At 38.4% G+C, this 20,210-nt stretch overlaps 2 protein-coding genes across 2 annotated transcripts; both read right to left on the minus strand.

The window, feature by feature from the left end:
* Positions 1-2,004: 2,004 nt before the first annotated feature.
* On the minus strand, positions 2,005-2,763 carry LOC148543898 (uncharacterized). Its single transcript, XM_088498356.1, has 4 exons — positions 2,713-2,763; positions 2,489-2,585; positions 2,280-2,377; positions 2,005-2,175 (listed from the first exon to the last, which is right to left on the minus strand). The coding sequence occupies exons 1-4, from the start codon at positions 2,761-2,763 to the stop codon at positions 2,005-2,007; spliced, it is 417 nt and encodes a 138-aa protein (XP_088354482.1).
* Positions 2,764-3,531: 768 nt separating this feature from the next.
* On the minus strand, positions 3,532-19,437 carry LOC148543899 (replication protein A 70 kDa DNA-binding subunit C-like). The gene is made up of 7 exons (XM_088498763.1): positions 19,292-19,437; positions 9,497-9,500; positions 4,350-4,617; positions 4,167-4,263; positions 3,948-4,069; positions 3,774-3,858; positions 3,532-3,679 (listed from the first exon to the last, which is right to left on the minus strand). Exons 1-7 carry the CDS (start codon positions 19,435-19,437, stop codon positions 3,532-3,534), a joined length of 870 nt encoding a protein of 289 aa, XP_088354889.1.
* Between the last annotated feature and the right edge of the window lie 773 nt (positions 19,438-20,210).

Below are 20,210 nucleotides of genomic sequence, written 5' to 3' on the forward strand. Positions count from 1 at the left end.
TGACCGAATCACTATCAAGAGAGGCATAATTGAAAAAACTAAAAAAAAAATTTTTTTTTTTGACAAACAGAACTAAAAGAAAAAATATTTATATGGAACTCATAGAAGATTTCTAAAAATTAGAGGAACGGACATAATAATTAAACTTTTTTTTAATATACAACTATTGAATATGACATCAAATTAAGAAAGTTTTAACAAATACCCCTCGTCTATTATTTAGCTAGAAAAGTTAATTAATTAACTAATTACATTATTCCAATCGTATAACCAAAAAACTTTTCATATTGTCCAAGACAAGAATAAACACTAATTAAACAATTTAATAACATTTAGTACTTGTGTACGTTTGAAAAAACTATATAAATTAAACCTATCTGCTGATCTAAATGATTCCATAAAGAATTTTATAATGGCATTAATTATTTCAACCATATGCGACAACTGGTTAGGCTTACGCTAGCTAATCTAATTACCTTCGGTAACTGTGCACTTTGAATCAATTATTAACTATTTTAATCACTTTCAGCCATATAAACAACAACAACTAAACAATTTCACGATTATGTTAGCTAATTTAATAACAACTTATCACAATTTAGGATTATTATAATTATTTTAAATGATATTTAGAATTATTATATCATGTTTGATTTTACAAATATTAATTGAGTTGTCAAATTAAAAAGAGACCAAGTACAGAAGTCTGGTCATATGTTTAATTAGGAATTCTCTACGTTACTAATAGTTAAAGTAAACCTTTTAGGTGTAACAACGTAAAAAAACAATAATAAATCAATAAACCAATCTGTTATTAGATATAAATCAAAAGAACTTAAAATATAATTTAACAAAAATAAAATTGGACAGGGATAAAATACTTAAAGATATTATTATACCTGACAAAATAAGATTTGAACTCTAATTAACATTCTGTGACACCTCAACTAAATTTTCTAAAAAATAAAAAAACAAAAACATTGAAAACATATAAAATAAACAGATAAATTATTAGAAACACAAAGATTAACTACAAAAATATAGGTAGAGCAATAAAAATTACCCATATAATCATTCAAAGAGAGAGCAGGCATCGAGGAATCGAGGACCTCTAAAACATTACAAAACAAAAATAAATTACAAAGACTCCGATAGATATCAAATCACTGAAAATTGGAGCATAAAACACTAAAAATATCACGAAGGTCAATTCAAAACTGACCTCTTACATTTCGATGGTGACTTTCTATTCGCTTTCTTTTCAAAGAATTTCGCCTATATTCTCTAGCACGAATAGAATTATGAGACATCTTTGTTACTCGTACTAAACAAAACAAGAGGTTGAAACATAAATCGCAAGAACTACCCCTAATTCATTGCCAAAAAGACATCCACATTGTTAAGTTCCTATAAGCAACAGGTGAAAAAAAGGGGGGTGGCTAGGAGCAGAACTTGTGAAACACACCAACAAAGAATGTATATAACCATGCATACCTTTGATAACGCAGAAAATGAAAAAAATAAAGTATTATAATCAACACCAATAACTAATTGACATGAAAAGATAAAGTTGTACAACAATAAACAAATACAAATAAGAACTGCTACATTTTATTAAAATATTGATAGTGATATACACAATTACATATGGCTATCTCTCCTATGATAAGGAGGATTCCAACAACTGACTACATATCCTAGTATGTAACCTAAACAAGCTACAACATTGAAAATGTGTCCAATCCCTAGCAAAGTCACTATTACAAAAGAAGGAGTTGAGAATAGACCTAGTTGGCACATGACCCGAGCCAACACAAAAGGAAAACCCCTATATCTAACAATTCTATTTGTTGGACACAATCCAAAAAAGTCAAATCAAAATAGCATCCAGCCAGCATGATTACATTTCCATCTATTTGGAATCACAAGCCTTCCTAAATACTTATAGATATACTATATAAAACACCTACACCTAGACACATCAGCTCAATTCCACACCTTAAATCAAACTCCATTAACCTTGGGAATCTTGAACCCACGCCCATCTGCATCAGCAGCCGCCTCTTCAAATTGGGGATTCAAATTCCTCTTGCCATTCGAGGTGACAACATGATTTTCATGAATAAGCTTCTCTCCATATTGGGAAGGTGCATCGAGAACGTGGGACAACACCTCCTATGACAAAGAAATTAACAAAAGCTATGAAACTCACTCAAGAATGCAAAATCCATTTAGAAACAGCACACATAGGAAGGAAAAAAAATATTATATAACAGTACTTGAGTTTCTTTTTCTGGTGAGCTAAGTAATATATCCATTTCAGCAGAAAGATCATCACTAACAGTATCATTGCTAGGTATTTTCTCATATTTTACATCTTCACCATTAATTAATGTAGCAAATTCAGTCCATCCGAAAACAGCAGGCTATTTTTCAGCCAGAAAATCTATAAGAACTGGGGATTTAGATAAAATCCCAAAACACTCACCAGCAACTTTGTCACTTTTGATAAAAGTTTTTGATGACTCCTTCTTAATACCAATATCCCCTTTTCCACAGGGAACAGATTTGTCTAAATCAAGCTCCTATTCATATGCCAAAAGAGTTTAAAAATAGATAAGACCATAACAAAAATTCACCACAGCACAATAAAAAAATAAGAAATGAATCATGAATTTACACAATCTAAAAATAATTATATGTATATGTAACCTTTTTTGGAGTAGACTCGTCATCAGCATCATAATCGGGAAGTTCAAACATGGCAATAATGTTGGGATTATCACATATTCTCCTAACTCGGAAAGTGCCATAAAATGTATCATGTGCTGCACCTTTGGTATCAACCTTCAGCAGTAACTTCTTTCCAATGAGCCCTTGGAATATGGGAGGATAAGTATCCCCACATATAAGCTATTTTTAAAGTAATACATAAGAAATACACAATTTGAATAAAACATATCACATCCCATAAAGTGAACAACACACAAAAGAAAACTAAGAACATACACTTGCATCTCTTTGAACCTCAGTAAACAAGTCAGCACATAATTTCTTAAGCAAATAAGATGCCTCACGATCAAAGAGAAGGAAAATACTCTTCCCACTATGATCTTCAAGTGTTATTTTAATTTTAAATCTGCGGAGAGAAAAAAAAAGGAACACAATGATTCGAAATAAATAATACCAAGAAACATTATTTTTATAAACAATCCACAAGACAAAATGAAAAGACATTTTGAACAAAATTTCTGACTTTGGAGTCACATTAGTTATGTGCTTCAAACAAAAATCACAGTAATATGCACCATTTTAAGGATAGATACCCTTTCCACACACACACGCAGAATACCACCAACCTCCATCCTCAACAATACCTCAGATTGTAACAAAAATGATAAAAGAACCCTCCTATGCAATGGGCATTTCAAAATTTGTTAACAATATGAATGAAAAAAAAGATTTGGAAATTGTTCTTTGATTTTCTTTTTCAGTTCATTTGTGTATAAAATAAACATAAACACAACTAACTCAAAAGAAGACAACCTCATTGTTATCTTGAAGCTCTTCAATAGTACATTTTCTAGTTAAACGTATGAGATCATCTTCCAAGGAGACAACTTTACCCTCATTTGCAATAAACAGTGGCTGGGTACCATTGACACCTTGCTCAATCATACTGAAAAAAATGATGGCAGACACTTGTACTTGTTACTCCAGATTGGTTGTAAATAAAGAATACAATAAAAATCAAGAAAATAAACCATGCTAACCTCTGCCTGAATTCAACAACTTCAGGAAGATCAGGATTAAATAACATTTGAGTGGCATATATCACATTTTGAAGACCTACTTGACCTACACAGCAATACAGAAAGAGTTTAGCAAAGTTTATTGGAGACAACACCTAGAGTAGCAATGAGATGTATAGAAAACAAACAATGTACCCCTAAAGAACTTGACTTTTGCAAGTTGAATGACAACAACAGACTGCTCCACATAGCCAGAGGCAAAGAAATGATTTACTTGATTAACATAGTCCCCAAACAATGCACATCGCACTGTAAGACTAAAACTCAAAACATGACAAAGAATAAAACAGAAAATAAGGAAAAAAATTATTAAAAGATAAAGAGAAACCACGAGAAATGACTCAATTAACATATTCTTTTGAAGTTAATTCCAGCACAATCATTTTCACAATTTTCCCCTTTTTTGCATATTCTTTCTCTTCTCCCACTGAAGTTAAAAGACCAATGACATCTATTCCAAATAAACACAACCTATTAAATATTCAAAGAATTTGTTAAAAAAACTTGAATAACAGAATAGTAAGAAGAGATACACACCAACTAAAAAATCATAATCTTGGGTCATGTTCAGCAGCTTAGACAAAGAAAACATGTTGAAACAAGTCTTAGGGATAACATCTTCATCAACAGCTACAATAGTAGTTCGGTGAAGGAAAACCAATTTGAATTCATGAGAAGTTGCTCTATAACTACCATGATTTGACACAACAGTAAAGTATGCCATTCTATAAATTTGACCTTCAACTATATGATCCCTAAAGCTATTAAGGAGTGGTTTCTTAACTGTAGCTTGAATTTTTCCACACTGGAAATCCAATAAAAGAACAAAATCAGATTAGTGAAACACATAATTTAAAGTTGAAAACTTAAAAAATAACAACTAACACCAAATTTAAAAGAGAAGCTAATAGGAGCTAACATGCTCATTGATGAGAGAACTTTTGCGTGGTCTAGAAAATTGCGGATAAATCCTCGTTGCAAGTATAGTTTCTAAACCTTCAAAAGTCCTTTCATACAAACGTTTTGGGTGTCACAAGTAACAAACCCCTTAAAAATTGTTAACCGAGTATTCAAACCTCGGGTCATCTTCTCAAGGAACTGCGAGGAAGTATGTTCTTATTATTGGTTATAAAGGTTGTAATCGGGGTTTAGAAGGTGAGAAGCAAGTAATTTAAATGACGAGTGAATTAAATGGCAATAAAAAATAAATAATAACTGTAAAACAACTTTTGGCAAGATAAGGGAAATTAGAAGTCCAACTTGGCTATCCCTCTCAACTATAATGAAAGTTGTATCTTAATTCCACTTGGTCAACCTGTACCAGGGCAAGGAAAGTCAAGGGACTAATTGAATTGACCTTTGAATCCTATTTATTTCCTAAGAAAAGGTTGGGATTATTTAGGTTCAGCTCAATTAGCAAGATAACGATTATCAATTATGTTGAGTTTAATAATTGTTGAGTTACTAAATTCGTAACCAGAACCAAAAGGGGAAAAAGTAAAATTGTTGGAATAATAAAAATATCCTTAGATGGGAAGCAATGGTAACTTAAATCAAAGAGAACAATCATAAACTGAAAATACCTCAAATATCATTAACTCAAAGAACAAGCTGTGACATGGAATAATTCATAAATCAAATTATAATAATCAATTCAAATGTTGGAATAAATAAAACTTAAAATAAAAGAACATTAAACCTGGAATCCAGAGTTACTCTTAAAACAAGAAGAAATCCTAAATCCTAAAAGAGAGAGAGAGAGAAAATCTCCCTCTCAACTAAATCTAAATCATTGAAAGGTAAAAATATGCGAGCTCTCTTTGAATGGGTGCATTCCCACACTTTATAACCTCTGGTCTATGCTGTCTGTACTTGGATCTGGGCCAAAAAGGGCTTCAGAATTCGTTGGGGCGTATTCTGTAAATTCTGATACGTGGCCTCTGTCACGCGTCCGCGTGGGTCACGCGGTTGCGTCATTTGGAGCTTTTCCTTGTCACGCGGTCGCGTCAGTCATGCGACCGCGTCATGTGCGTTCTGCTTAAGGCGCGCGGTCGCGTCAGTCATGCGGTCGCGTCGCTTCTGATTCGTGCTTGGCACGCGATCGCGTCATCCATGCGATCGCGTGGATACCAGTTTCCTTAAAGCTCTGTTTTGCCTCCTCCTTCCATTTTAGTATATTTCCTTTTTCATCCTTTAAGTCATTCTGCCTTAGAAAATCTGAAACTACTCAACACACTAATCACGGCATCGAATGGAAATAAAGGTAATTAAATTAATTGATTTTAAAGCTTAGGAAACATGTTTTTCACAATATGACATAATAAGGAAGGGAAAGTAAAACCATGCAATTAATGTGAATAAGTAGGTGAAGAGTTGAATAAATCACTCTAATTAAGCACAAAAGAACTCATGAAATATGGGTTTATCAACCTCCCCACACTTAAACACTAGCATGTCCTCATGCTAAATCCAAGGTAAATAATTAAGGTTAAAGTGATGGAATGTCATGCAATGCAACCTAATTTAAATGCAACTACCTAAATGAATGATGCATCATGCAACTCTAATTATTCACTCATATATAAAGCTTACATGTAGTCAAGTTAATCCACATTCTCAAGGAGTCATGTATATATATATATATATATAGCCAACCCTTAAATAATAAAGCACTTTAGCAAATGAGATGGGAAAGAAAACATTGTACAAACTTGCAAAACAATTAGTAAATTAAGTACAGATATATGTTGATGAGTTATTGAACCCTCACTGGATTTTGTGTTTACTCTCTAGTCACTCAGTGTTTATTGGGTTTATTCACTCCATCTTTCTTTTTATTCTTAATTTCTATAGCTTTGTTCTTCGTCTAACCAATCAACAATTATAGAATATAGTTATACCAAAAAGTCATGAGGTCTTTAATTAAGGTTGTAATGGGGCCAAGGTAAAGGTAAGGATTTATGTATAGGGTTAAATGAGCTAATAAGCGAATCCTTAATTAGACTAAGTGTAAGACCCATAACTTTTGAAAAGTCTTATTATGATCAAGTCTCAAATCATATTGTTAATTATAGCCTTAATTTCGGAAATCATTTTTATTAAAGATAATTAAGGCAAGTTTTATTTATTGAATTTGAGACGAGTTATGATTTTTATCCAATTTTTATAATTATTGGGTTATTTTCTATATTCAGATTATGAATTTGGCAGTTATGAAATATGAGGGATTTTACATGATTTGGATTAGATAAGTAATATTTTAAATATTATCACTGCTATTTTGAAAATTGAAGAAATTCAGTATATTACTCCTAATTATTTGATTTGGACATTTTATTGAAAATAAATTGTAAAATTGATGAGCAAATAGTATTTTTCTATATATAATTAGTGTTGGATTTAAATTGGGTTTCAATTACTATATTTTCCCCAATTTCATTTGAAATTACAAAATTACCCCTAACCCTAATTTTCAAAATAATGAAACCCTAATCCCTCTAACCCTAGCAGCCGCCACTGAAACCCTCCCCCCAATAGCCCAGCTGCAAGAAGAACACGCCGTTTTTCCCCCCTTCTATGAACCAACGAAACAAAAGCAAAGAGAGAGAGAGAGAGGCTGAGGAGAGGAGGGAAGCTCACCGCGTCACGCCGCCGCAACAGTCCATGCCGCCAGGGTCACCGTCGCCAAGCCTCCTCGCCGTCGCATCGCCGCCGAAGCTTCCTGTGTCGCCACTGTTCGCGCAGAGGAGGGTTTAAGGGAGCTCGTGCCGCCACCGTGCCCGGCCATCGAGCCATGCGTCGCTGCCATCCTTGCGCCGCCATTTCCGTCGCGGAGGAAGGAACCCAGAACAGAGGCGCACGAGGGAGAGAAGCTTGCGGCTAGCCTTGTTGCCGCCACTGCTTCCGTGTATTGCAACGGCGTTGCTATTGCCGCCGTGAATCGCGGCCAGAGGGGGAGCGAGAGACCAAGAGAGAGGCGTGTCGCGCTCTGCTACAGTTGAGCTAGCCTTGCTGCCTCCGCTGCTGGGGGTTGCCTCCGTCACTGTCGCTGACGAGAGGGAGAGAGAGAGAGCAGTGCGAAAGGAACAGAACGCGATGGAGGAAAAGCCGGCTCCGCCACTGCCGATCTACTGCTCTGCGGTGCTTAACTGAAGCTCCTGCTACTGTTGCCGGAGTTCTGTGGCCATTGGAACCAACGTCGAAGCTTCTAGTTGCTTCTGCCGCAAGAAAAACCTCGCCGCCGTCACTGGAAAACCACTGCCGGTAAGGGTCCTTGCATTTGGTCTTCATTCCTTTCTATTCATGGGTCTTTATCGTCATGACGTTGTTGTGCAGTCGCGGTTGTCGGAGTCTTTCATTGCCGCTGCCGCTTGAGGTGGCTGACGGAGCCGCTGCCAGGTTGATATGGGGCTGCGGCTGTTTTGTTAATTCAGTGAGTATTTTACGTTTCGAAACCTCCACGTTAATGTCTTGTTATGTATATTAAGGTCTTGCGGTATTAATGTGTTAGGAGTTAGAATCCGGTTTGCTTATGCCGCTTGTAGCTGTTTCTGATTTTAGAGGGTAACAAGTAGAGCTGAGGTTTTGGTTGCCGTCAGTTCGGGTTGAGGCGGAAATGACTCTGTGAGGCGTTTGGGTTATGGAATTACGTTTTGAGGTAGGGGCGCTTTCCGAAAACTATAGTTTATTATTGGAATTATTACATATGGATACTGATATGAGATATTGTGTATTTAGTGATTATATCTGCCTTATGTATTATTTGATTGAGTCGAATGATTATGGATGTTTGTTTGGCTGAATTGTTGTGCGGCTTTGTGAAATGTAATGTTTTGAAGTGATTCTTTAAAGATTTGAAATCTGAGTTTAATCCGTTGAGGATTGATTTGATTTGAGTCAATTATTTGATGATGTGAAGAGTCGAATGCACTTTTGAATTCAGCCTGGTTTATTTTAATTGACTTGATCTTGGATAAATGATTTGTTACTGAACCGTTTCTTTAAAGCTTTGGAAATGAGTTAAATCGGTTGATATTGAGTTGACTTTGAAATGGTTTTCTTGAGATATGCCATTGAGGCGACTGTTGGATTTAGCTTGCTTTTGAATTGATTTCTGGATTTGAGCTGTTGAAAAGGAATGAGAAACGGTTTAGTTGGGACCCGAACCGGGTGGCAAAAGTCCAAGTTTTAGGGGAGGTGCTGCCAAAATTTCTATAAAATCTGAGTCTTTATTGAAATGTTGTCTGGAAAATGATGAGTTAAAGACTTCTGCTATTTTATTTGAATTATCAAGAAAAGGATGATTCATGCTTTCGAAATGAGTTAGTAAAGAGGAAATTGTGATTTAGTCTTGCTTCTTAAGAAATGCATTGTATCTCTTTCAAGAGAAAGTTATTTAGATGAAACTTGTGTTTTAAAGCTGTTTGAATGTGAAAAGGGTTTATGCCTTTGAATTTGACTTGGGGGTTTCAATTAAAGAAGTTTCAATGACTTTGAAAGAACCTGTCTATTGACAAGTTTTATTTTGAAATGTTTTGAGAAAGGTTTTAAGTACTCTTTGAACTCTGAACTTTTGCAAGACTAAAACAATTTTGAACAGTTGAAACGCTTTAGAATTTATCATGGGGGTTGAAGCTGGTTTTGCCTAAGTAAAGGAATCGGCTTTGAAAGAAGTAAATGATTACGTGACTCGGTTTGGCTTAGATCCTATTTTATTACTCAAATCGGAAAGCCAAGGTTTTAATGATTTTAAATGAATTCGGCGAAATAAGTTATGCTATTCTCCCCTAAAGACTTGGGACTCTGCCGAGAAACTTTGTTATAAAATCCCATTGTGGGATGGGTGATTTTGAATGTTCCCAAAATGAATCTTTAACTTTCCATAGTTTTGGAAGTTTCGGAAAGAGGATGCCGAGAGCGGCTTTGTTTTAAAAAGGGAACTCACTTTGAGTAAATTTGGCTTATGAGCCTGAGATGATTTGAGAAACGAGATTTCTAAAAGCCAAGGCTGAAAAGAGTTGAAACTTGATTTCAAAGTGAAATGAATTGAGAAAATGATTTATGGCTTAAATGCCGATTTTATGAATTTGATGATTTTGAATGTGGAAGTGCTGTTTTATTATGAGCCGGAATCGCTATGTATGATTATGAATATTGAGTGGTTCTGGATTGAACCGTGAGCCAGAATGGCTGTGTGTGATTATCAATATTGGCTGGTTCTGGACTGAATCGTAAGCCGGATGGCTGAGATGGATGTTGATCCATGGATGAGAATGAATGCATGTATATGCTGAATTATTGATAATTGTGATTTTTGCACTTCCACTATTGGAGATGAGGGTTTCCCTGGGTAGTAGCAATGGCTAGCCACCATGTGCTCCAGGTTGAGACTCGAAGCTCTGTTAACCCAATGTCGTAAGTGTGGCCGGGCACTGTGAAAGGCCCGGATGAGCTCGCCCCCATAAATATTCACCAGTGATGGTGATGGATAAATATTCACCAGCGAGGGTGATGGATATGGATCATGATTATGATCAAGTTTATGATGAGTATAACTCGAGTTGGGAATGCACGACAGAGGGACAGTCCAATGGTTAGCTACCAGGACTTGTCGGGTTGGCTCTATAACCGACAGATGATATCATCAGCCACTAGGGACAGGCATGCATCATATGCATTTGTGTGACATTGGTTGGGTGTGCATATTATACTTGGTTTGCCTATGTGATTAATTGCTAACTGTTTTACTTGTAATAACTGTTTGTTTGTGCTTGAACTTCCTATTTGTGTTTGCATCTGGGACTCTGTTGGATTGTGGTGATTGGTTGTTGGTTGGATTGTTTGGGCCTAGGGCCGTGGTTGGAATGAGATGGACTGATGGTTGATTTCGGTTTTGTGTTTCTGGTTTGGAATAAAATATGAAAGGCTATTTTGGTTTCGCTTAGATAAACCGCTTTGAAAGGCTTTTGAGTTTTTGAAAATTGAACGGTTCTTCTTTCCGAAAAGATTTCCGACTTTACTTTTATTGTAAACCGTTGTTTTTGAAAAGAGGCATAAGACGGTTATGAATCACTGGTACGGTTTATCTTCATGTATCCTATTACAGTAATTCCTAAAAACCCTCTACTGAGAACCCTTTCGAGGATGATGTTCTCACCCCCCCCTACATTTTTCCCCTTTCAGGATATGGGCGCAGAAGTTATGAAGAGCTTATTTAATTGTTGTTGTAATGCTCTGTATTGTTTTAGTTATGGTTTATTGTACCCTCGCCTTTATCTTGATATAATCTGTAAGAGGGATAGGAATTGTATTGGATTATGTTTGTAGTATTACTTATATATATGTATGTATATATATGGATGTACTCTTTATGAGTTTTTGTACGTTGTATGGTATTTATGGATGTACGTTATCGAACGAAAGAATTTTTGGGAGCGGTATTGCGGTTTAAAGTTTTAAACAGGCTCATATTTTAGTATTAAATAAGGTAAAAGTCGTCGTAATGTCCGAGCTATCAAAGGCGCGCAGCCGGAAGCGTGAGCTTTGGTAGTTAGGGTGTTACACTAAGATTTCACCTAACATACATTTCTAGCAAGATAAAACTTCTTTACCTATTCTCCCATATTATCCCACTTATTGTTACATGCTCATGTTTCACTCTTTTATTTTTATCCCAGGTGCATTGTTTTTATTTTGCATTGGGGAATTTCTTTTGTATCCCCTTTTATTCAAATGCTGAAAAAAAATAACTTTCTTTCTCTCTTTTTTTTTAATGCACATGGTAATTGAATCACTTAGATTTTCTCATGAGCATGCTTCCCAAATTTTATTTTATTCCTTTTAACTTTTCTACCTTTTATTTCTATCATCCATGTTCCCAAAAGGTTTCCCACATTCTACTCTATTTATAATTTTCTATCTTAAGCTAACCAAGGATTCACTTGGGATTTTCTTTTGTTTTTCTGCTTAAGGCTAGTAATTTGGCTAAATAGAATAAAGGGGTTTTAAAAGGCTCAAGGGGGCTAACAAGGGTGATGTAAAAGGTAGGCTAATTTGGGGTGAGTGAGCTAAAATCAAATGATGGCCTCAATCATTCTCTTGGTATGTATCTATTCTATATTCTATAATTGGACATATAGATTAAAGCAAAGGAAAGAACATCAGAATAAAAAGAAATGTAACACACAGAAATGAAATTATGGTTTGAATGCAACCATACAGTTTAAGCTCAAGACTCACAGGCTGTGTGTTCTCTAACTCAAGCATCATATATCATTTATATATTGTATGCAGGTTTAGTTAAAAATTCCCATTATTCTCATAAAAAAATTATTTAGGGTGGCTTTTAAAGTTTTAATGTTCCTCCTTGATGAAATGTTGTCAGCTTAACTACATCATGTAATGCTATATACAAGTTTTGTGGATTTAAATCTGATATGTTCAAGTTCCTAGCTTACTCTTTTTATATTTTTCAATTTAAACTATACTATCTTATGCTAAAAAGGGTAATCTATGCTAATTAATCCACTAATAAGTTAGAATTGCAAACTAAACTAAATAACTAAAATGAACTAAATAACTAAAATATGAACAAAAAAAATGCAAAATGCAGAAAATAGAGTAAAATACACAAGTAGCAATGTATAAGTACTCAGAAAATAACAATAAAAGAAAAAGAGAAAAATACAGAAAAATATCCAAAATAAAAGAAAAGGTATGTAGTAGTTCACCAAAATAAACGCCAGAGATGGCGACCTCCCCACACGTAAAATGAAGCATCGTCCTCGATGCTCAATCAAGCCGGATGTGAAGGAGTGTCATCACTGGGAGGGATGGTAGATGGGGTCTCTGTGGCGGTGGTGGGCTGAGAGTCTGGCTGCTGTAGAGGAGGGACTGACTGGAGCGGGATCTCCGGATCTGCAGCCTTAAGCTGATGTGGGGCCTCCTGCTGTGGTGTGGCGTGCTCTGTGCCTGCCTGCTGATGAGTCTCCGCCTGGGAATGAGGCTCCTCCTCGTGCTCATCCTCCTCCTCCTCTGATGGCTCTGATGGTGTGTCGGGCTCGGAGGGGATGTCGGCGCCCTGTCTGATCATCAGCTTCAGATGGGAATAGCGTCGCCTGCTGCGGCGCTCCAATCTCTCATACCGGCGCCTGTTACGGCGCTCCATCTGATCAAGCTGGCGGAATAGACGGTGCACGAGGCGGTAAACCGGCTCAGAGGCGGGTGGAGGTGCAGTGGTGGCAGCAGGGGTAGCTGTGGCAGCTGTGGATGAAGAGGGTCCAGCAGACGGAGGGGCTGTCTCATCAGTAGCAGTGGCAGGTGGTGGTCTGTAGCCCAAAGCAAGGAAGTTCCTGCTGTGAGGAATGATCTTCCTGCAATCCGCCACTGGTGGTCTCTCATCGGCATCCTCCCAAGGTACATCAGCCTGACGGCCTAGCCGTGTAACCAGATAAGGAAAGGGGAGAGTGCCGCGGACGTGGACCCTGGCCATATAGTGCCGAATGAAACGTGGCAGATAAAGGTCCTTACCCTCTAGCACACACCAAAGGAGGGTGATCATGGTAGCCGGGATCTCCGTCTCGTGAGTACTCGGCATCACAAAATTACTCAAGATCTGATGCCATAGCCAAGCCTCATCATTCAAGTACACTCTCTTGATCCCTCTAGGCATAGTGGTGTTCTGACCCATCTCCCAAGGAACAGCAGGGTCGAGAGCTATCCGTGCCTTCACGGCGTCCCAGTCAAACTGCATCTGGCCCATGTCCTCCTCAGCCTGTGCAAAACCATCTGGCTGATCGGACTTGGCTGGGAGCTGGAGAATGGTCTCTATGGCCTCCTCAGTGACCAGAATTTGCTTTCCCCTCAGGTTCACTGCATCTAGGATAGTAAGGTAGTAGTTGCAATAGAATTCCCGTACCCAAGATGCATTGACCTCTGTCAGTGGTCTCTCCGAAAGAACTAGCCCCGTTGCTTGATTTGCTCAGTAGTGTATTGCTGGAGGGCTTCTGGAATCTTCAAGGTACGTTCCAGGTATAGATTTCTGGAGTTTGCAAAAGTCGGGTACTTCAGCTCACAGTACTGGTTTGCAAATTTTATAGGATCAGTCGAAGGGAGCAGCTGATCAGCTTTTTCCTGCTGTGTAAAGTTCTTCTCCCGCCATGAGGAATCGTGCATTAGAGCAATGATGGACTGGGAGGAATCTCCTCTCTTGCGCTTGCCAGTAGCCTTGCCTTTGCCTTTCCTCTGTGAGGCAAACATCCTGAAAAACAGAAAACCAGGAAATGGATAAAATAGGAAAGCAAATAGGCAATTTAAACAAAGGAGACTCAAAGCGGTAAGGGAGAAATAGAATAAGGAAAATGAGTAATTGAAATGTGATTGAATTAATGTTAAATGGAAAGAAAAAATCAATATGCCATAGTGAGAAAGTTAGAGGAAGTAAAAGTAATCAGAAAAGAGATCAAGAGGGTTAGTATGGTAAAAAGAAATTAGTAAATTAAAATTAGTGAGTTAGGAAAGTAAGTGGCATAGAAAGAATTCCATATAACAAGGATTCACAGGTAAGAATAGAAGTACTCATAATCGAATAAAGAAAACAGGGTGATGCTGATTCGAATAGAAATAAAGAAATCAGAAATTGGAATCAGTGAATCACAAATGCAGGTTATGAACCAGGAAATCAAAGAGGATAAGAAAGTTTGCCATAGCATTCATGTAATGGTTTGGGTAAAGCAGAGTAAAACAGATTTCAGAAATGCCAAACCAAAACATGAATGAAAACAATTTTAAAAAAATTTGGGCAGCATTCCGGCTAAAATTGGATTGTCCCGGAAGATAAACAGCAATCATATTAGTTCATATGAATTAAAAAAAATCAAGCTGCATGTACATAGATATAAAATAAACATAAAAACTCAATGTAAACAGCAGCAACATACTAGAAAGCAGCATATGAATCATGATTATAGCAGCAACAGATTTTGCACATAGGATAAAACAGAAGTAAGAACAGTGCAAGTAAACAGTCCTAGATCCACTAACCACAGCCTAAACTACCTAACATCCTAAAAATCCACTACAACATGCAAGTCTAGCTATCCTAATCATGAACATAAACGGAATAAAAAATATACAGAAAAGTGACAAACGGATAGAAAGGGTTGCGTGTTGCAGAACCTGGTAAGCGGAAGGGGTGGGACAGGGAAGAAGGTGGCTGCGGCGGCGTCCGGTGCGGTGGCGGGGCACAGTGTCGCGGTGGCTGCTGATGGGGGCAGTGGCGGCGAGGGTTTTGGGTTGGTGATAGAAGAAGGGGGTGCGGTTGGGTGGCGGAGAGAGAGGGGGGCGCGGCTGGGTGGCCGGCGGTGGGGGGCGGTGGTCGCGGAGGCAGTGGTGGAGAGGGGAGGAGAGAGGAGGAAGGGAGAAGAAGGGAGGGGAGGGGGTTCGGGCGGCGGCGTACGGGGTGGCGGCGGCGTCTGGGTGGCCGGCGGTGGCGGCTGAGTAGTGCTGGGTGGTGGTTGGAGGGAGAGGGAGCAGAGAGGGAGAAGAGGGTTGGGGGTGGAGGGGGGCTCGCGACTGATAGGGTTCGGGGGCTGGGGGGTTATATTTTCGAATCCACGCGGCCGCGTGGGGCACGCGGTCACGTGTTTGGGGCGAAAATGGGAGTGACGCGACCGCGTGGAGTGCGCGATCGCATGAGAGGGGGGGAAAGAAGGGTGACGCGATCGCGTGGGTCGCGCGATCGCGTCGCTGGAATTTGTGCTAAACGCACGACTCCAGCGCCGTTTTAGCGCAACTCTCTGTCTCCTTTTGGGGTGATGTGCAATCCATGCGACGCGATCGCGTCGCTCACGCGGTCGCGTGGGATTGGTATTGTGCAAGTGACGCGGTCGCATGGGGCATGCGATCGCGTGGGCCAATTTGTGCGAAACGCACAGGGGCCACACGATTCCAGCCTAACTTTCTGTTCGTTGGATCCTTACGCTGATATATATATCACGCGACCGCGTGGGTCACGCGGTCGCATGGGTGGTGTTTTTCGCTATATGACGCGATCGCATGGGGCATGCGGTCGCGTCGTGCAACCCTTTTTTTTTTTAACTGAAAAATGTAGGATGCAGTGATTAACATGAATGCTATGCATGATTCCAGGTTAATGTTAAAATAAAAAAAAAGGGTAAATTGAAAACAATAAACAAGAAATAGATTGAGAAAGAAGCGACCATACCATGGTGGGTTGTCTCCCACCTAGCAACTTTAGTTAAAGTCCTTAAGTTGGACATTGGAAGAGTATCCTGTTATGGTGGCTTATGTTTAAATTCGTCCAAAAATTTCCACCAGTGCTTGGAATGCCAATAGCCTCCGGGGTCCCAAACTAGGCATGTAAAGCTTCTGAGCAGCTTCAAACAGATATTCAGCCTCCCGGGATGACGAATGTCAGAATATAATCCATGATCCCAAGCTGTGTTTTTAGATCCGCCTCCGTTTTGATTTGTAAGTTTCCATTCGGGCGGGTTAAAAAGTAGAATCTCACCGTGGTGACCAAACATTCTCCGTGATCCATGCAATTGAGCATTATACCAATTCGTGTACTTCGAGGTGAAGCGTGGAACCTTATTGAACCTGGTGCACCAACTCTGAGTACGAGCCAATTCCCTCTTACTCTTAAAGCCGCAGAGAGCTCTAAGTTGGCCATCTGTTTCGAGCAAACCATACTCAAGTGAATAAGTAAAATTATAAGTTAAGGATTGTACCCACTTGAAGCTTGTATTAGGTGGTAATGGCCTTGCGGTAGGTGTTTTTGGTGGTTCTGCAAGTTCCGTTTCCTTGTGCTCTTCTGTGAATTCTTCCATTTCCTTGCAAAGATCTTCAATTGTATCTGTATCCTGGTCAAAGTCTTCTATGTCTTCCTCATCACTCGAGTCATAGATTGGAGGTTGAGAGAAATCTACCTCCGCATCATCTTCATATTCACTTGGGGAAAATTCGTCGATCTCAGAGAATTCACTTGCGGACGCAAGTTCATCACTAGGAGAACTAGACTTGTGACTATCATCATCAAGGAATTTTTCTTCTTGGACTATTCCGTCTGATTCTTCGTAAACGACTTGCCTTGGAGATTGTACGGTATCCTCCTTAGCATCAACTGTAGCATCTTGGATGAAGTTTTCCTCAATTCTGGATTCCCAAGGAAGTTCAGCATCTCCTAGATCTTCAACCAACTCTTCTTCTTGAACAATGACAGCTTCTTCCACTTGTTCTAGTACGAATTCATTCTCTGTCTTGTCCACTGGAGTCTCTAGTATTTCTTTCATGCTACGCTCTTCTTCGGGCTGTCCACATGGAGCTGTGGTTGATCCTTGTATATTTGAGCGTCTAGTGGCCCATTGAATTAGTGCTTGCTCCAGTTGTTGAATGGTTGTTTGAAATTTAATTACTGTTTCTTTTAGGCGATCCTCTGCTTCGCGGTTTGCTAGACTTGGACATGATACAAAGGAAAGTGGTGATGATTGGGAACGATTGGATTGGTATTGGAGTAAGGAAGGATCATATGATATATGGCGAATGGTGAAGAGAAGCTTGTGAGTGTGGTGGTTCGAGGTTATGTTGAAAGGATGGTTCATATGCACGGGGTGGGGCTTGTTGGTAGTTACAAGGTTGTCCACCATGTCTTTCAGCTGGGTATGCACGGTAGAATGGTCTTTGTCCAGGATATCTCGGAGGGTGTTGCTGCCAAAAGGGTTGATTAGATCCTCTTGGTTCCATCCATCCTTGATTGGTCTGACCTTGATGCACATTCCTGCTGTAACTTCTATTTCCTTTAACAATATTAGAACCAAACTCAAAGCGAGAGGGGTGAGAGTTCATAGTAGCAAATAAAGATAAAAAGGAAAAACAAAAAAAATAAACAAGCAAAAGAAAAATATTTACAATAACCAATAATAAGGCACACGTTAGCAGTTCCCCGGCAACGGCGCCATTTTGATGAGAGAACTTTTGCGTGGTCAAGAAAATTGCGGATAAATCCTCGTTGCAAGTATAGTTTCTAAACTTTCAAAAATCCTTTCATACAAACGTTTTGGGTGTCACAAGTAACAAACCCCTTAAAAATTGTTAACCGAGTATTCAAACCTCGGGTCGTCTTCTCAAGGAACTGCGAGGAAGTATGTTCTTATTATTGGTTATAAAGGTTGTAATCGGGGTTTAGAAGGTGAGAAGCATGTAATTTAAATGACGAGTGAATTAAATGGCAATAAAAAATAAATAATAACTGTAAAATAATTTTTGGAAAGATAAGGGAAATTAGAAGTCCAACTTGGCTATCCCTCTCAACTATAATGAAAGTTGTATCTTAATTCCACTTGGTCAACCTGTACCAGGGCAAGGAAAGTCAAGGGACTAATTGAATTGACCTTTGAATCCTATTTATTTCCTAAGAAAAGGTTGGGATTATTTAGGTTCAGCTCAATTAGCAAGATAATGATTATCAATTATGTTGAGTTTAATAACTGTTGAGTTACTAAATTCTTAACCAGAACCAAAAGGGAAAAAAGTAAAATTGCTGGAATAATAAAAATATCCTTAGATGGGAAGCAATGGTAACTTAAATCAAAGAGAACAATCATAAACTGAAAATACCTCAAATATCATTAATTCAAAGAACAATCTGTGACATGGAATAATTCATAAATCAAATTATAATAATCAATTCAAATGTTGGAAGAAATAAAACTTAAAATAAAAGAACATTAAACCTGGGATCCAGAGTTACTCTTAAAATAAGAAGAAATCCTAAATCCTAAAAGAGAGAGAGAGAAAATCTCCCTCTCAACTAAATCTAAATCATTGAAAGGTAAAAATATGCGAGCTCTCTTTGAATGGGTGCATTCCCACACTTTATAACCTCTGGTCTATGCTGTCTGTACTTGGATCTGGGCCAAAAAGGGCTTCAGAATTTGCTGGGGGCGTATTCTATAAATTCTGATACGTGGCCTCTGTCACGCGTCCGCGTGGGTCACGCGGTCGCGTCATTTGGAGCTTTTCCTTGTCACGCGGTCGCGTCAGTCATGCGACCGCGTCATGTGCGTTTTGCTTAAGGCGCGCGGTCGCGTCAGTTATGCGGCCGCGTCGCTTCTGATTCGTGCTTGGCACGCGATCGCGTCATCCATGCGATCGCGTGGATACCAGTTTCCTTAAAGCTCCGTTTTGCCTCCTCCTTCCATTTTAGTATGTTTCCTTTTTCATCCTTTAAGTCATTCTGCCTTAGAAAATCTGAAACTACTCAACACACTAATCACGGCATCGAATGGAAATAAAGGTAATTAAATTAATTGATTTTAAAGCTTAGAAAACATGTTTTTCACAATATGACATAATAAGGAAGGGAAAGTAAAACCATGCAATTAATGTGAATAAGTAGGTGAAGAGTTGAATAAATCACTCTAATTAAGCACAAAAGAACTCATGAAATATGGGTTTATCACTCATCAAGGAGAATCATCTCCATTGAGTTAGGAACCTCATGGTTACCAAAAGAGGGTACAACCCAAAGCCTTAGAACCCTAACTTTCAGCCTCCAAGCCTCTCTAGGAGGATGCATCTTAGAAATCATAACAAAAGGAGGAGGCATTGCAGAAAAAAGAAAAGAGATAAACAGAGTTGATGAAATAGATCAAAATGTAAACAAAAAAATTCTGAAATAGACAGAGCTTAGGAGAAAATAGAACACAACAAAATGTTTATGCATTGAATGTGGTTCACCAACCATCCTTTTATAGAAAAAATCTAGGACACATGGCTCACCTTTTAGAATTCAAATTGAGGATAGAAATGGAGGGGAAACAAAATCTCAGTCCATATGCATCTCCATTCAATGGCATAGAGACAACTAATCATAGGAGCAAAATCTGAATCAACACAAAAACAGGAAAAACAGGTGAAACTTTCAAGAAATCAAGAAATAGGGACCAAAAATTGAGATATCACGCCATACCTACTACAATGCACCTACATGTCATTAGACCATAGGGAAGGCAGTCATCAACTACCCCAAACAATGATTCTATTCATGGCAATGAGAGTTGGTAAATGTGTTAAGTAGGGATACATTCGAAACAGCAGATGAATGGAAAAAAAGTATAGACAAACATCAATAAAAATCTGTCAATCACATCAACATTCATGAAACGGATGAGATTGAAACCTCATACCTTGATAATGATTCCCAAATTTCCAATGAAGAATATATAGCACAACCTTATTATGTGTCTAGAACATATTTTCATGGGAAGACCAGCTGTTGGATAGATTTTTCTTTGGATAAAGAGATGTGCTAGTTAGACAAATAATACCATGAAGCCATTTTACTGGCACAAAGCCATTCTTTTCTCAATGAACCTCTTA

Source organism: Arachis ipaensis, chromosome B9 (genome assembly GCF_059453495.1).
Source record: "Arachis ipaensis isolate K30076 ecotype BB chromosome B9, ASM5945349v1, whole genome shotgun sequence".
Taxonomy (NCBI): domain Eukaryota; kingdom Viridiplantae; phylum Streptophyta; class Magnoliopsida; order Fabales; family Fabaceae; genus Arachis; species Arachis ipaensis.

What these genes read in the sequence shown, in the direction of transcription:
- LOC148543899 (XM_088498763.1), bottom strand. Translation starts at nt 19,437, where the DNA reads ATGCCTCCTCCTTTTGTTATGATTTCTAAGATGCATCCTCCTAGAGAG. An exon ending in AGATTATGATTTTTTAGTTG is followed by an intron (nt 4,264 to 4,349) that starts GTGTGTATCTCT and finishes TATTTGGAATAG; the next exon opens with ATGTCATTGGTCTTTTAACT. An exon ending in GTTGTTGAATTCAGGCAGAG is followed by an intron (nt 3,680 to 3,773) that starts GTTAGCATGGTT and finishes CATTTTTTTCAG; the next exon opens with TATGATTGAGCAAGGTGTCA.
- LOC148543898 (XM_088498356.1), bottom strand. Translation starts at nt 2,763, where the DNA reads ATGTTTGAACTTCCCGATTATGATGCTGATGACGAGTCTACTCCAAAA. An exon ending in CAAAAGTGACAAAGTTGCTG is followed by an intron (nt 2,378 to 2,488) that starts GTGAGTGTTTTG and finishes TTAATGGTGAAG; the next exon opens with ATGTAAAATATGAGAAAATA. An exon ending in CACCAGAAAAAGAAACTCAA is followed by an intron (nt 2,176 to 2,279) that starts GTACTGTTATAT and finishes TCTTTGTCATAG; the next exon opens with GAGGTGTTGTCCCACGTTCT.